A 15,095-nucleotide genomic window follows, 5' to 3' on the forward strand; every position below is an offset into this window, starting at 1 on the left:
TTTTTTATTGTAAACTGCAATCAAGTTGCTACTGAGTAGCTTGGTTGGCCTAAATTTCAGACCTGGGCTTGCTTGATTATTCTGCAAGCCAAATAGGCTTGGTTGAGTCAAGTTCTGCTCGATTAAATTAGAACTAAGAGTTATATCACAAAGTATTGTAGTTATTATTTGCAAATAAAAATATTATTTAATAAATTAATCTAATATACACATAAAAGAATGTTGTTCAACTATTATGTTGAAATAGAATAGTGAAAATTAATTCAAATGTTCACGTATATCTTAAGGGACCTCAAACTTACCATTCACCTCTTAAACAATCCACTCATAAGTGGCCTGAGTTTGACTCAAAAAATTAAATAATCTAACTTGAGCTCAACTTGGTAAAAAATTAGCCAATTTGAGTGAGACCAGTGCACTCAAGCTCACTTCTTACCCCGACATGCATATCGTGACACTACATAAAAGCGCCTATATTTTTCAACTTTTCAGTTCCTGTAGTATTGTGGAATAGATTTTTCCCTTGGAATCTTAAAGCAAATGACTCTAACATTGGACCCTAAGGAGTTCGAGAGGACAATTCCCTCCTCAACTTGGGATTTGCAAGAATACATGCTTTACAAATGTTTGAAATCTTTCAAAATCCAAATTTAGAATGACTTCCTGATCCCAACAAAATCCAAGATTGCTAAATGAGTTTTAGGGCATGCAGGCACTCCAGTGCATAACAGAACCAGCATAGCCAAAACCAATTGAATCCAACTGATTGGGTGACTCAACAAAAATAGGCTACAGTAACTAAGCATAATTTTTACACCAACCGATCAAAGACTTGGATCTGGGTCGGTAACCCATGCCAAATGGATGTGCATCCATACCGAGAATGCTAGTAGTGTCTTTTTCTTTTTTTTTCTTGTCTGGAACCCTATCTAGTTGCTCAAAAACCAAATTTACCTGTTCTTATATAAAAAGAAAAAAGACATGGATGATCCTTCAGAACTTGGCTACTTATCCTAACATACGTTTATGCAGCAATAGTTTGTTCAAGAGCTTGACAAAGTTTTCCCAGTCAGTTATTTACAAAGGATATGATCACACAATCATCGCTTGCTTCCTAGGTAAAGAAAACCAGAACAAAAAGAACAATAAAAAGAACTATCAAGAACAGTATCATCATAATTTGTCCCTTGGCACCAGCCTTCTTCATTACCATGGCCACTTTTTTCTGCACAAGGATAAATTTTCACATAAAAAGATGAAGGAAAGATAATAGGGACCGCAAGAAAATTAAAAGATAGTTAAAGGTTTCTGATTTTAATTTTCCAGTAAAACTACAAGGAATAAGGATATCCAGGTTTGGTATTAAACATATTTTATTTTATCACCATAACATCAAAGAAAAGCAAATAAAAGAGATATACAAGATTTAACACAGCCAAATTGAAGTAATTGAAGGGATGACAAAGAATATCGGTAGATATGAGTACAAAAAAATAATTAAGAAGAACAAAAAAAGAAAAATTGGTTGTTGTCACTTGCTGATTCCAGGAAAATATCAAAAAGATTAATAATGAAGGCAGCATCTCCAATTGCATGCAATGCATGCCACCAGATGTTTTTTTCTAGCAGAATTTAAGACAAAAAAAGAATATACAAGTATCTAAGAGATAAACACAATTGATGCACCAACCTGAACAAAGCCAAGCCGATTTGAAGTAGTTTCCACTTCCATGCTCACATCATCCAAAATCCTCTCCTGCATTACCAATGCAAGCATCAACCTTTTCAGTAAAAATATAATAAAGCAATACAAAGGAGACAAGCACAGACACGATTTGCCTCTGCTATCATGAGTGTCAATATTAACCAGGAGTATTATATTTGGTAATCTATTTATTCTTCCTTTTGAAGAAGCTTAGAAGAACTGATTAAAAATCAAAAAGAAACCAGATACATATAATTCTGAAAAAATAATATAATCTTTTTTTGAAGGGAAATGCAAGTCCAGATAATCAAAATTCGTCCAGAAACCAGATAAGGTTAAAGAAGTTGAGAAATTTATAAAGAGTTCAGGAGGGTAGAAATAAACAAGGATCAGAATCAGAGGAAGAATAGAGGGAACAGGACAGGAAGAATGTTTGGAAAGGAGAACGTGCAGGATTAAGGTAATTTGGAAAATAGTCCCCAAAGGTTTAACTCAATACTGAAAAATTTAATAGTTACACCCAGACTAAATAAATATTGGAGATAGGTTGTTGCACTTACACATACAATTCGGTTTTATCTACGGAATAAAACCTTAAACAAAACTTACTATAAGATTTTCTCTTTAGCCTCTTGAATTAATTTTCTTCAAATTTGTCCCATCATGAGACAGGAGAAGCCCACCAGACGGATAATAAGAGTAATTGTTTTTATTTAAATAAAATCTTCATCAATGATATCCCCAAACGAAAAGCAGCAACCTCATGCACCAACAAATATTGGTATTTATTGACCTAAAAGATACCAAGGGTACCAACCAATAAAACTTGAGTAAATCTGGCCTAGCCTGCCCCACCAGATTTACGGCATAAGTGGACCGAGGATTTCAAGGCCAACCATGATTTAAATCAAGCCATGATTTGCTAAGTTTTAGCCTAGCCATGCTTGACCAACTAGATGGGTATCTTATATATCAAACGTACATATAATTATATAACAAATATAATATCGACAATATTATAAATAAATTTGGATGGGACACATTATAAATACAAAATTTATACCATTAGATTCTAGAAACCATGACACATTTAAAATCAAAATCTAAAACCTGAAAATAAAAGTAAAAATTAGTGAGTAAAAGACGATGTCAGAACTAAACTTTTGGGCCCCTTTTTCATTCTCCTTCTCTAGCCAACAACCCACCTTTTCATTCATTCTCTCTGGCACCAACACTAGAGCATTATCAACTCTGCCAATCTATTGAATAAATACAAGTTAACATCTCTCTCTCGAGCACCCAAGGCCAGATTGATGTTGGTGGCCGTTAGCACCTAGCTCCCTCTCCCTCCACCTTCAACCACCCTCACCACCACCATCTCCATCCATGCCCAGCCTCCCTCACCACCACCATCTCCATCTGTCCCATGCCCCTTCTCACTACCATCACTGCCTGACTTTACCTGTTTACCACCACCACCTGTTTAGCATTTCCTCTTCCCCCTTTTTCCCTCCTCCCTCCTCCCTCCTCCATCTCCCTCTCTCTTCATGACCAAAAATAGTGGTGCACGTGGGATTAACCACAGTCCTGACATATAAGCTAAAGCATGGCTTCTATTGGATCAAGCTAAGCTATTAGTCTAGAACAGGCCTGATATTTTCAAGCTGAGTCAAGCTTGAGCCAAGTCATTGTTCCTTGGTATTGAACCATGAATGAACCTGAACCCATTCTAGTCCAATCTGCACCCGTGTATGCAATTGTATAAGGCTTAACATCTAAAATTGTTTGCCCATCAAGCAATATTTGTAGACAACCCCCAAGCTTAGCCTACTCAAGATTTTCAAAACAACAGGCCCAATCCAAGACCTAGCAATAGGGATAGAAAACACCATTGACTTACCTATTATCTAAAGCAAGGTTGTTAAACATGGAAAATAAATAACAGATGCCTAACTTTCAGTAATAAAGTACCAGTTCGATGATATCCATTTGACCACTTACACAGCCATATGATTCACATGACTGTTTAGAAAAAAATATAATCATGTGATATGGTTTTGAATTCTTAGGTGTGCAATATTTGATATCTAAAGTAGTGAAATTATAGGTCACAGTCTAATAACAGGTTACGTCACTGTCTGCTTCTTTTGAGGGTATTGTGTAACCTAAAATCTATTGCCTATAATAGGTTGCATGGAGACCCATCCCTGCTTATTCAGAGGCCTACAGCTGGACCACATGCTACAAGTCAGGCTGTAGGCCCTTGCAGCTCGGCCTTAAAAGTTGCATCTCGACTTGCAATTGAAACAGCTATTAAAAAGCTACAGGCTCGAGTCGGGCTCTCCCAAAGCCCTAACAGCTCATACCTCCTCTCCCTGAACCCCCCAACTCCCCCATCCATCTCCTAAGTCATGCACTCCTCCCTTGCAATCTAACCCCTTCCCCTTTACGGTCCACCTCCCTCACCCCACCAACCTCCAATCCACCAATCTCCCTTGCCTTCCTTCCCACTGCTTGGCCTGTGCCTCATCTCCCTCACCCCATCAAACCTCCACCCATCTCCATCGCCAACCTCGCCTTCCCTTGCCCTAACCAGCCTTCGCCTAGTCCCCCTTGCCCCACCCCCACCCAATGCCCACCCCATCTCCCTTGCCAACCTCGCCTTCCCTTGCCCTAACCAGCCTTCGCCTAGTCTCCCTTACCCCACCCCCACCCAGTGCCCACCCCATCTCCCTCGCCCATCTCACCTTCCCTACCTCACCTAACCTCCATTCATTGCCCTCCAAAAATAGGGGATTGAGTCACATGAAGCTCAAATACATGCAACTGTCCAACTGAGCAGCAGTGTATCTTGAGTTGCAGCAGAATTCCAGCCACAGGACTTCAAACAGTCCCTAAGTAGGTATATTTTGATACCACACCAATCATTTTGGATAAGCGACCAATTTTGATAGCTCCACCACTTGAAAAAGGTTTTTCTCCCTGAAAAGCATGATTGCAAACCTTTTTCCTCCCTCTCTTTTCTTATCTTCTTTTCTTTCATCATCTTCAACAGTGCATCCAATACTATCATTACATACTCCTATCTTGCTATTCATATACATATTCAAACCTATCCTCCCTCCTCCTCCTAGGGCTGATAATAAAGTCTATCTATGAGAACTTCACCTATCATTGCTTAAGTCATCATGCTTTTTATTGTTTCTGAATATTATCATATGTAAAAAAGGCTTGTTTTTGGAAGAATGTCCTTCCGAACACAAACCTAGTAACTCATTCTATGTGGTCATCTTTATCTTTTTAAATCCTTAGTTATCTTTCCAGTTGTCTTTCTACAACTCATGATTTTTCAATCTATTTACCTTGGGATTCTAGTATTATGAACATTTCCTAGGTTGACAAGATGATTTATCAAAAAAATAGACCAGGGATGATTGCACGTTTAGCCACTAAATAGGCCAGGCCCTCAACTATAGACTTGTAAAGGAGGTTCCACAATTCTTTACAGTTAGGTGGCCCTGTTCCCAAAATGGAGCTTCTGATAATATCCAATCATATCTTCAGATCTGAAAAGAAATTGCTCTGACTTCAGAATGCAATGTTCTTGACAGTATTAATAAGATTGAGTGGTAAAAAGTATCATAGAAGTCTCTCCAACACAGATAAATTGGCTCAGCAAATTACATATGGACCTTTCCTCACATGATGGATGAAGATTTACAAAGCGACAATAAGAAGTCACAAGATGGAACTACTCCTTGGCTTGAAATGGATTCCAAAAACCTGCTAGTTGATGGATCAATGGTAATACCAAATCTAGTTTAAGTGTGGATGAAAAAGGGAAGTCATACGCTAGCAACCGGAGATATGTATAAGACCACATATGCCAATTTTACCTTATCTTATTTAGAAAATGGGAAAAATCTAATGTTTGTTAGATAGTTTATAAGGAATATATCATTCCATTGCACCAAATGATAAGGACAATCTTGAATAGTTTTGCAGTCAACATGAATTTCTTCCTCATCACAAATTACTGTTGTAACCGCTAATCCATCATAACTTATAAGCAAAGAAGGTAAATAAAGCTACACATTATCATAATCAGTAGATTATGCATAAATGTAACAAAATCTAGCACATTTGTTAAACATCACCTGTCCAATGAGCTCTTCATTTATAGTAAGCCCCACATCTCCAATTCTCTGTACGCTAATGCTAAGATCATCCAGCTCCTGATCTTGTTGCCTGCAGCATCACTTGGCTGGCATGAGAAATTAGTACAAATACATGGGTCCATAATTTCAGCATTAATCATTCAAAAAATACTCTTCATTCCTCTCCGTAATTTCAGCATGACCATGGGTCCATGGTTTGTGGCTAATTTCCTTGTCACAGATGAAACAAAATCTACAAGCAAACGAACTACAAGATTTTAAAAACATTTTCAATTCTTTGTGGGGAATATGTGTATGTCTGCCCCTCCACACCTTTTTAGCACTAAACTACCCTAAGATGGAAGAACCATATCTCATATGGTTGAAAGAACCTCAATAGCTTATTTGTTACTTTCATATTTCCCAGAAGTATCTTCATGGTTGTTCATCAATTTGAAGAGTATATTGGCTGCTATTATTCAAATCCGTATACCAAATATTACTACTTGATCAGCATCCAACCCACATATATTGTGGTGGTAGAGGAACACTAAGGACAACAACTAGCCTCAGATAAGGAACCCTTCTCACAGATTAATGGGAGAATTTGCCTGGAGGGGTGACACAACATACTTTTCATATGCATCTACCTACAAGTGGGTGAATCAAGCTTTTTATGGCAAAATGAATAGAAAAGTTGGAAAACAATAATACTTAATAAGGAGCATCTGTCGATCTGATTCTGCAGATATGAAATCATCATTGTCTTCAGCAGCATAGTTGTTTGATCTTCCTGCTTGAGAAGCATGATCAATTGGAAGCCTCATAAGCTCCCTATGCATCCCACTGGGACCCAAGTTGACTGAGTTGCTTTTCTTCCTTCCATCTTCTACAGCTTTTCTCACACTATCCACCTAATAATTACTACATTCATCAAAACATCCAAGAAACTTCTAAACCATAAATCAAAAAAGATTAATCAGCATTCTAGAATCACAATCCAAAATGACTTTGCCCCAGGCCAACTTATGAGCTTTAAATTAGATTTATGCAAATGCAAAGAAATCACTGAGGTAAGAGATATAAGAAACAAAAAGGCAGTATTGCAGAAAATATTGGAAGGTTTATTAAATTAGACCTCAGGACGAGAAATATCATACCTGCTTATGAGCAATATTTGTCCACCTCCTCCTTTTCTCAAGCTCAACTTCATTGAGGCCATACCAAGCTGGATCTCTTGCAGCAACTGCAATTGCCTTATCCAGTTCATCTACCTTTCTACAGGAAAAGTAGTAGTTTACTAACCGAAGCAGTAAGATGGAACTCATATGAAGGCTTTGTCTTAACTAATAAGAGAGCACTGCAGATAGATGTGAACATAAATTGGAATAAATGATGTCTCAAACCAATCTGTGGCTACACTTATTTCTTCATTTCTTCATAATCAATGTTTCTATGGTAAATTTATGAATACTATAAATTTAAGTAATTTAGTAGAGATCATCTGTAAACTTATATTGGGAAAAGCATGATGTAATATAACTTTGGTAGTGTTGGTCATGATACCTGCCATTTAATGCTTTCGCAGTTGGCAAGAAGCTGTTTGGTTAGAAGAAGATGGTCTCCACTGTTAGCAGGGGTCTCTTCCCATCGGTGGAAACTATCATGCAGCTTATCAATCTGCCAAAAGGAGTGAACATTAACTTAGGTCTTCACATCTCATATCACAGACAATATGGTAGCAAGCAGGGCTGCTAAATATCCCTACAGGAAGAAATTCAATATGTTATTGATAGCAAAAAAAAAGCATTTGCTTGCGCACCACCCACAAAAAGTTTAAGATTAGCAAATGAAGTCACAAATAAAAATAATTCTCTAAAACGTAAATGAGTTTAACTACACAAAAGACATTTACGATAAAACAACGTTGTCCCACAGAGGAACAAAATTAAGTATTGAGAAATAAAAGATAAATATAAACAATTATCCTTGTTACATCTGTTTGGTTTCATTTTGCAGATCCTACTCCACAGATGAGAAGAACAAAATGCAGCCGATCTTTAGACTAAAACAGACACCTCCTTTTAAATCTCCAAAGATGCATCTCCACTTAATCACTCTGCTCAAATATCATTTCACCTACACTTATTTCTATCTCCATCCGCTTGCATGAATGCAACCAAGATAGTAAAAAGTTTTGAAATCCTTCCTTTGTTAATTGCAGCTGCATCTTTTCAAAATAATTTAGACTGTATTTTCTACAGTTTCACTGCAAGTTGAATCTTACAGTTATCCTTATCTGGTCTCAGCAACCAATGCTGTACCAAGGGCCCTACTAAAAAATTTAGCACTTAAAGCATTCATAAAATGTTCAAAAATTAAATCGGGTAGGGACATATAGTTGATCTGCGATGGAGGTGTTTTTGCTAATAACCCCTTTCTACTCTATCAATTGAATAAACTGTCAGCAGCTCCATTTGGCTCAACAGAGTCTGTTCAATTAGTAAAAGGCAGGTTAGCACAAGGGATATAAACTCTAAATGGTTTTTAAGCCGAGATAAAGCCAAACAGTGGCTTGCTTCAACTTTGCCAAATTAAACACCATATACTATATTGATTACATCCATATAAGCATAAATACATAAATATAGACACACAAACATACATGAATGAGGGTCAGGCACATATGTATATACAAACATACATAAGTACACATCAATTGTAGAAATGCAAGTACCGTGATCCATGCCAGTCAGGTTTTGGGTCAGTATGGTGCCAGATTGACACACGGTATGCGGTGCTGGGTTGGTCAAGTACAAGCTGACCACTAGGGCCACCTCTAGCCTACACTTTACATGGTCTAACAAGCTTAGACATTTTCTTCAACTTTATTCCGTATTTATGTCACTCCCATGCTACCATTAACATATATTTCAGTCCATCCTTCACAGTTTAAACAGAATTCCACCTCAATAACCTTACTTTACATGCATTTTATGCTTTCATGACTTTCACTCACTCTTTTTACTTTTTGGCTTTTATGACATTTCTCCTTTCTACACTTAGTTAACTCCATTCGTATATATAACTCATGCCAAAAAAATGGTTTCACTTAAAATGCACCAAAGTAGATAGGAAAACATGACTTACTGATTCCTGAATTTCATCTTTAACAATATAAAATGGATCTTGAGCAGAAGTCATCTTGCTTTCAGCAATGTTACCTACATGGATCAAGAAATATTAGTACTTGAAATACAGAATATAACAAAGGCATAAGAAAACATATTTCAGTTGTTATAAAATGAAACATGACATCTCACCCACAAAAAAAGCATGCGATAGAGAAAGGGACGATAAACAAGTCTTGGAAAGCAGAAAACCCAAAGAGGAAAGAAGGAAAGAAAACGTACATGAAACATGCGCTATATGAGAAAGTATAAACCAAGACATGACAACTGCACCAGAATACTTCCAACTATCATTTGGGTTCGCCAAATCACCCAAAAGTCATACATAGTCAATGGCATAAATCATAACTCTAATACCGCTTCCTACATGTGTCAATGTTTTCTAGTAATCAAGTCAGGGTTCATTAAGAGAGGCAAAGGATATAATATTGGATTCAGTTATGCATGTGAACAGATTATGACATTCTTCTGAAATCCAATAAAAGACTTCAATAGTTTTTTCTGACCATTATAGAGTAACTCTTCCATTACAGGTTTCACAATCCAGACCAACAAATAGAAAAAGCAAATATCTCCAGTCACTTTGGTGATATCATCTACAATGCTTGAAGGAGCTGTATAAGGTATCGATAATTTAATCTCTTACTAGGGTTTAGAAGTTGGGGTTACAATTTAAGGCTCTCCCTCTCACACACACAGACGCATCTATACGATAGCTCTTCGAAAAATGATGCATGAAGATATTATAACGATCAAACTTAATTATTTGTGCACCCATATGAAACTTTGTTAACTCTTAGGAGTCATCACAAATCTCTAATTTCTTTTCCTGGCACCTCTTTTTTGGAAGCATGCTCATTTATGGTTACACAAATTTTCTAAATCAACCATCAAGATAAACACCCCTGGTATTGATCACTCCTATCCATCAAGACTTCAACAAAGTGCATCAAGAATTTTGATTCAGACCGCAAGAATAAAATAAAAAGAAAAATAAGAAATAAGAAGGGGGGAGAGAGAGAGAGAGGAGGGATTGGCACCTGAGAGCAGCGCGCAAGGCAAAAGGAAGCGGACGCGGGAGGAAAGCTACATCCTTTGCTTAACTGTATCACGATCGGCTTGCTTCCTTGCTGACTTCTCCCTCAATCGTCCAAGTTAATAGATCCCCCTCTTAACTCTCTCGCTTTTCTTAACTCTCTCTCTCCCCCCTCCCTCTCCCATTGTTATTACCTCCCGGAGATGTACGAAAAATATGACGTCTTCCCGAAGACCCTTGCCTTGCCTTTTCGTCTTCCATTCCTTCGGTCAGGGTGCCACCGCTGGAACTGGACGTTCTGTGGGCAAAGGTCAAGGGTTTTGCGTCCATATCCTTCCTTTGTAACTTGGCCTATACTGTTTATTATTTTTTGAAGTTTGCCTATAATTTTTTTTTTTTTTTTTTTTGTGTGTTCCAAAGAGGGTATTACATAATTTATATTCACATAATAATCTATATAAATGTTGAACTGCGTTCACCTCCCATTTACCTGACCATTTGGTAGGTTGCCAAAAGACAGTAAAAGCGTGCTTCATGTGTTATGCAGAGCCATTAAGGTTATATTCAAATACCACACATAAGACATAATTTTATGCATCCGTAGGTAAGAGTGGTAATTAGATCGGATCGAAATTGAATCAAAAAATTATCAATCCAAATTCGATCTATTTATTAAACGGATCAAAAATTTAAATTTGGATATGATCTGTTTATTAAACAGATAATTCAATCCGATCTATTTAATTTATTTATTAAATAAATTAAATTTAATTAAATAGATTAAATAGATCGAATTAAATGGATTAGAAACAGATTAAGCATATTTTAAATAGATTAAATAGATCTTAAATGAGTTAAACAGGTTAAACAGATCGAGTTAAATGAATCAGAAAGAAGTTAAACAAGTTAAACAGGTTAAATGGATTATCTGATTCAATCCGATCTGAATATTAAATAGGTTAAACAGATTAAACAGATCAGATGTCTAAAATTCAAATCCGATCAAATTATTAAACGAGTTAAATGAATCGATTTATTAATCACTTAATTTTATTTAGTCTAAATTCAAATTTATTTATGATAGATCGAACACGGATCGAATTGACAAGTCGAATCATATTTTATCAGCTCTAATTACGAACCTGTTTGAACAATGGATTTAGAATGTAAATGTTATAATATTAAAATGGATCGAAGTTATAATTTATATGGGCTAAAAAATATCGTAGCATAAATTTATTTAGATTGTACATCAGTTATATATAAAATAAATATTAAAAATTTATATAAAATTAAATAATTTAAATAATATTTTTTATTTTTTATTTTATTTTTGATAAGGTTCTGGTTGTTATTGCCATTAGAAACATTGTTTAATATTATAATAGAAACCATGATTGAACAATGTTGTTTTTTTAAACTTATTCACTGTTCAGATAATTAAAAGAACATTGAAAATGTCAAAAATAATGATCCATTATATGTCAAACATTATAACAAGATAACGGTCGAAGAGCAGTCATCTCAACAGTCATTAATTTAAACATTACTGCGCCCAATGCAAGCAGCACCCCTCGTTGCTTCTTTCGGTGCTCCCCCGGTGAGATTCGGACAGAGCTATGCTCCCAGCTAACTTGTCGTGAAGACGATGGTTCTCAAGCAATATGTTGCATGTAACTTGCATGTTTGCACTCTTATTGCCGGAACTCATTCCACCTTATTCCATCCATTACTTGCATGAAAGAATCGACCTTAATTAGGCACCATTTCCTTTATAAATATGATCTTTTAACATGATAGGATCTCTGTCATTTATACTTCTTTGTAGGGATGACGATAGGTAAAATTTGGATCGAATATTATACTATCCATCCTCAAATCCAAATTTAATATTCTATACCCAAATCTTATCCGATATCCGATCAAATAAGAAAAGAGATATCCATCCCCATATCCAATAGATTCGGAGATATCCACGAGTAACCCATTTCTCCAATACCCAATCCATACCCGTCCCATACATATCCCATACTCAAAAAAAAAAAAAATTAAAATAATTTTATGCATATTATCAATCAAAACAAAATTACCAATTCAACGTAAAACGTAATTTATAAGTCCAGATTTATAGAAATCAAACATAGAAATAGAATTACAATTCAACATAGAATACATAAATAATCAAAATAATTTTATGCATATTATCAACCAAAATAAAATTACCAAAACATAATTATAAACATATATATTCGGATATAGGTTCGGATATTACCCATATTCGTAGGTCCAGATCGGATTCGAATTTGGGTAAAAAATAGTATTATCCATATCTTACTCGTACCTATGCTACAGTTTTCGAATTTTATCCGAATCTGATCAAATCCTATTTTTCGAATTTGATTGGATTTGAGTAGGATGCATACCCATCAGGTCAGATCGATTTTGTTACTCCTATTTTTTGATATCTATTAAACCTAGTCTGCATAGAGGAAGCATTAGATAGGGGAAGGGCATTGGAGGATACCAGAGCTTGCCTGTTGCATTTCTTAAATTTTGGGATTCTACGGAGATTTGAAGCACGTAATCAAGACCCTATGAAAAGCTTGATCCTAGCGAGGCAGGCTACATAACACACAGGCAAGTATAGAATCATGGATGCGGCACCAATTGTACTTGACATGCCAAGGTGCATGACATGAAGAGCTACAATTGACGCTGGAGTTGATGCACCATGCGGCTCAGACATCTTAAAGCATGATCTTAGCCAGTATTAGCAATACCAAGCTTGCAACATTTAATTACCAAAGCATTCATGCCTACTATCAGCATCTCAGCAAACCACTAAAACCTGCTGCTTCTTTGTGGGCAAGGAAAGCCAGCAGGCATCACATTGTAACATTAGATAGTTTGCAGTAGTCTTCCTGTGGAAGGGCTTGGAGAACAGTTCACAATGAGACAAATGTCAAAAGTATGTTGCCAAACCATTAAGCGGTCTGTTGAGCTCCAGTGGCTATTGGCACCTCAATTCTCTAGATGATTTACAGAAGTTAATTCCTTAAGAAAATTGTGCATCAAGAACTTCAAAGAGGAATTGGTACTGCCCCCGAAGTAAGCTATGAAACTAGATACACAAAACAACAGCTAAGAAACTGGCTACATAGAACAGCAGCATTCAAGGTGAAAGTATAGGATGTTCCATAACCGACTTCCTGTTGTCTGCCACACTGAAATCTCAGCATCTGTCACCCTAAAACACAGGACTTTCTATTGGAGTCATCCAGGACACTCCATAACATTGAGAGGGTACTGGAATGGTGTCAAAACAATCCACCCTCTCATTGTTCATGCGGATGCAGAAATTCAACCACATTTTCTGAATTTTCATTCAGGCATGAAAAAGTAATATCTGCATCACCAATTTCTTCTCCTATGGAGAACACATGAATTAATACACAATAAAATACATTCAGGAGACTACAACACTCATCACTTCAGCATTTGCCATTGATATAAAGCATAAAAGGAAATGGTCGAGAAATAAGGTGTGTTGCTCCTTTAGGGACAATCTATAATAGGCAGCACAAACAAAGTGAGATACTACAATAAGGCTACATTTGGAGGTTCTTAATTTCTAATTAACAATTGTCTTTTTACTTGATTCTTTTTTTTTTTTTTTGAAAGCTTTTTTCTGGGTGCAAGGTGTTTGGCTGCTAAAATGAAAAAGGTTTAAAATAGACACATACAAGAAAGAGATGGAGAAATCATTAATTAGAAAGTGGAACTTTCTAATTCACTGACATCAGGGTATGTCTGGATTCTTTTTTTTTTTTTTTTTTTGGTGGGGTGGGAGGTGTAAGTATGGATTTCACACAACAAACTAATGTGGATTTTTAAAATTACTTTTTGTAATTTCAAAAAGCATATAAAATAACATAAACTCATGCCTGCAGTACATCTGTGCACACCTTCAGCAACACGCTTGGGGATGTACCAAGAGCACCATTTCACAAAATACGAGCCCAGCCGTGCAACCACCATCAAATCTAAAATTACATTAAGGCCAACCCAGCTCATCTATATTTATATATTGTTCTGTAGAACCAACAATATAAGCTCAAATCTTCATCATTTGATGAATTAGAACAGAATCACAAGTCTCTTGTAGTTCTAACTTACCATGAACACGTGGAGCGTACAGTATCCATTAAAGCCAACTTGACCTTTATAAAAAGAAATACTTTCAAATACATTTAATAAAATAGAATTCACTCATTATTTTTCTTCATTCTAAAGTCTAAGTACTCTGCTTTTCCTCGTATTCCTTATAAAAGAAACTCCAATTCCTTATCTTCCTTTTTTCTTCTGTTTCTCTTCAATCATGGACAATTCACTAACCAGAGTTTAACACGAGGGAAGCTGGAATGTAGATTGAGTGTTAGAAATTAGCAAAGGTCAAAACAAGACTTGTTTCTGATACTAGACTCGAGAGAGAAGAAAACAGAGAGGAGTTTATTAGTGGCTTTTCCTTTATGCATATTCGAAAATGAACAATGATCCAGACACCTAAAAAGAGCCCAAGAAAAACGCTCCTCTCACAAGGGAAGAAAAAAAAAGGAACCCATCTCAAGAGTGATGTCATTCACCAAGAGGATGTCACAGCCAAAGTGATGTCATTCACAATGTACCATCTTTCCCGTTCTAAAAATACAAGGAAAACATTTCAGATTTTTAATATCGAAGAACATGATCCAGTAATATCATAGCCATAACATACAGATATAGATTAAGCATCACACTATCTTCCTGCACTTGGTAGGTACAGAAATTGATACTAAATAACAGGCAGACGAATTATTAGTCAATAAATATTAGACATCACTAGCCAATTGCCACTAGCCAACTTTGTTCCTTGAATACTATGTGATTTAATATATCACTCATTTATTAACCATGAGCTACATGAGGGTAAAACTCCTTTTCAGGACACTAATAACTGGAGGAAGAAT

At 36.2% G+C, this 15,095-nt stretch overlaps 1 protein-coding gene across 1 annotated transcript; it reads right to left on the bottom strand.

Moving 5' to 3' along the window:
• Nucleotides 1-986: 986 nt before the first annotated feature.
• On the bottom strand, nucleotides 987-10,404 carry LOC105057924 (syntaxin-61). The gene is made up of 8 exons (XM_010940647.4): nucleotides 10,094-10,404; nucleotides 9,013-9,086; nucleotides 7,429-7,542; nucleotides 7,023-7,136; nucleotides 6,577-6,776; nucleotides 5,863-5,953; nucleotides 1,691-1,756; nucleotides 987-1,225 (listed from the first exon to the last, which is right to left on the bottom strand). The coding sequence occupies exons 2-8, from the start codon at nucleotides 9,064-9,066 to the stop codon at nucleotides 1,115-1,117; spliced, it is 750 nt and encodes a 249-aa protein (XP_010938949.1). The 5' UTR covers nucleotides 9,067-9,086; nucleotides 10,094-10,404; the 3' UTR covers nucleotides 987-1,114.
• Nucleotides 10,405-15,095: the final 4,691 nt, after the last annotated feature.

Source organism: Elaeis guineensis, chromosome 15 (assembly GCF_000442705.2).
Source record: "Elaeis guineensis isolate ETL-2024a chromosome 15, EG11, whole genome shotgun sequence".
Classification (NCBI taxonomy): Eukaryota; Viridiplantae; Streptophyta; class Magnoliopsida; order Arecales; family Arecaceae; genus Elaeis; species Elaeis guineensis.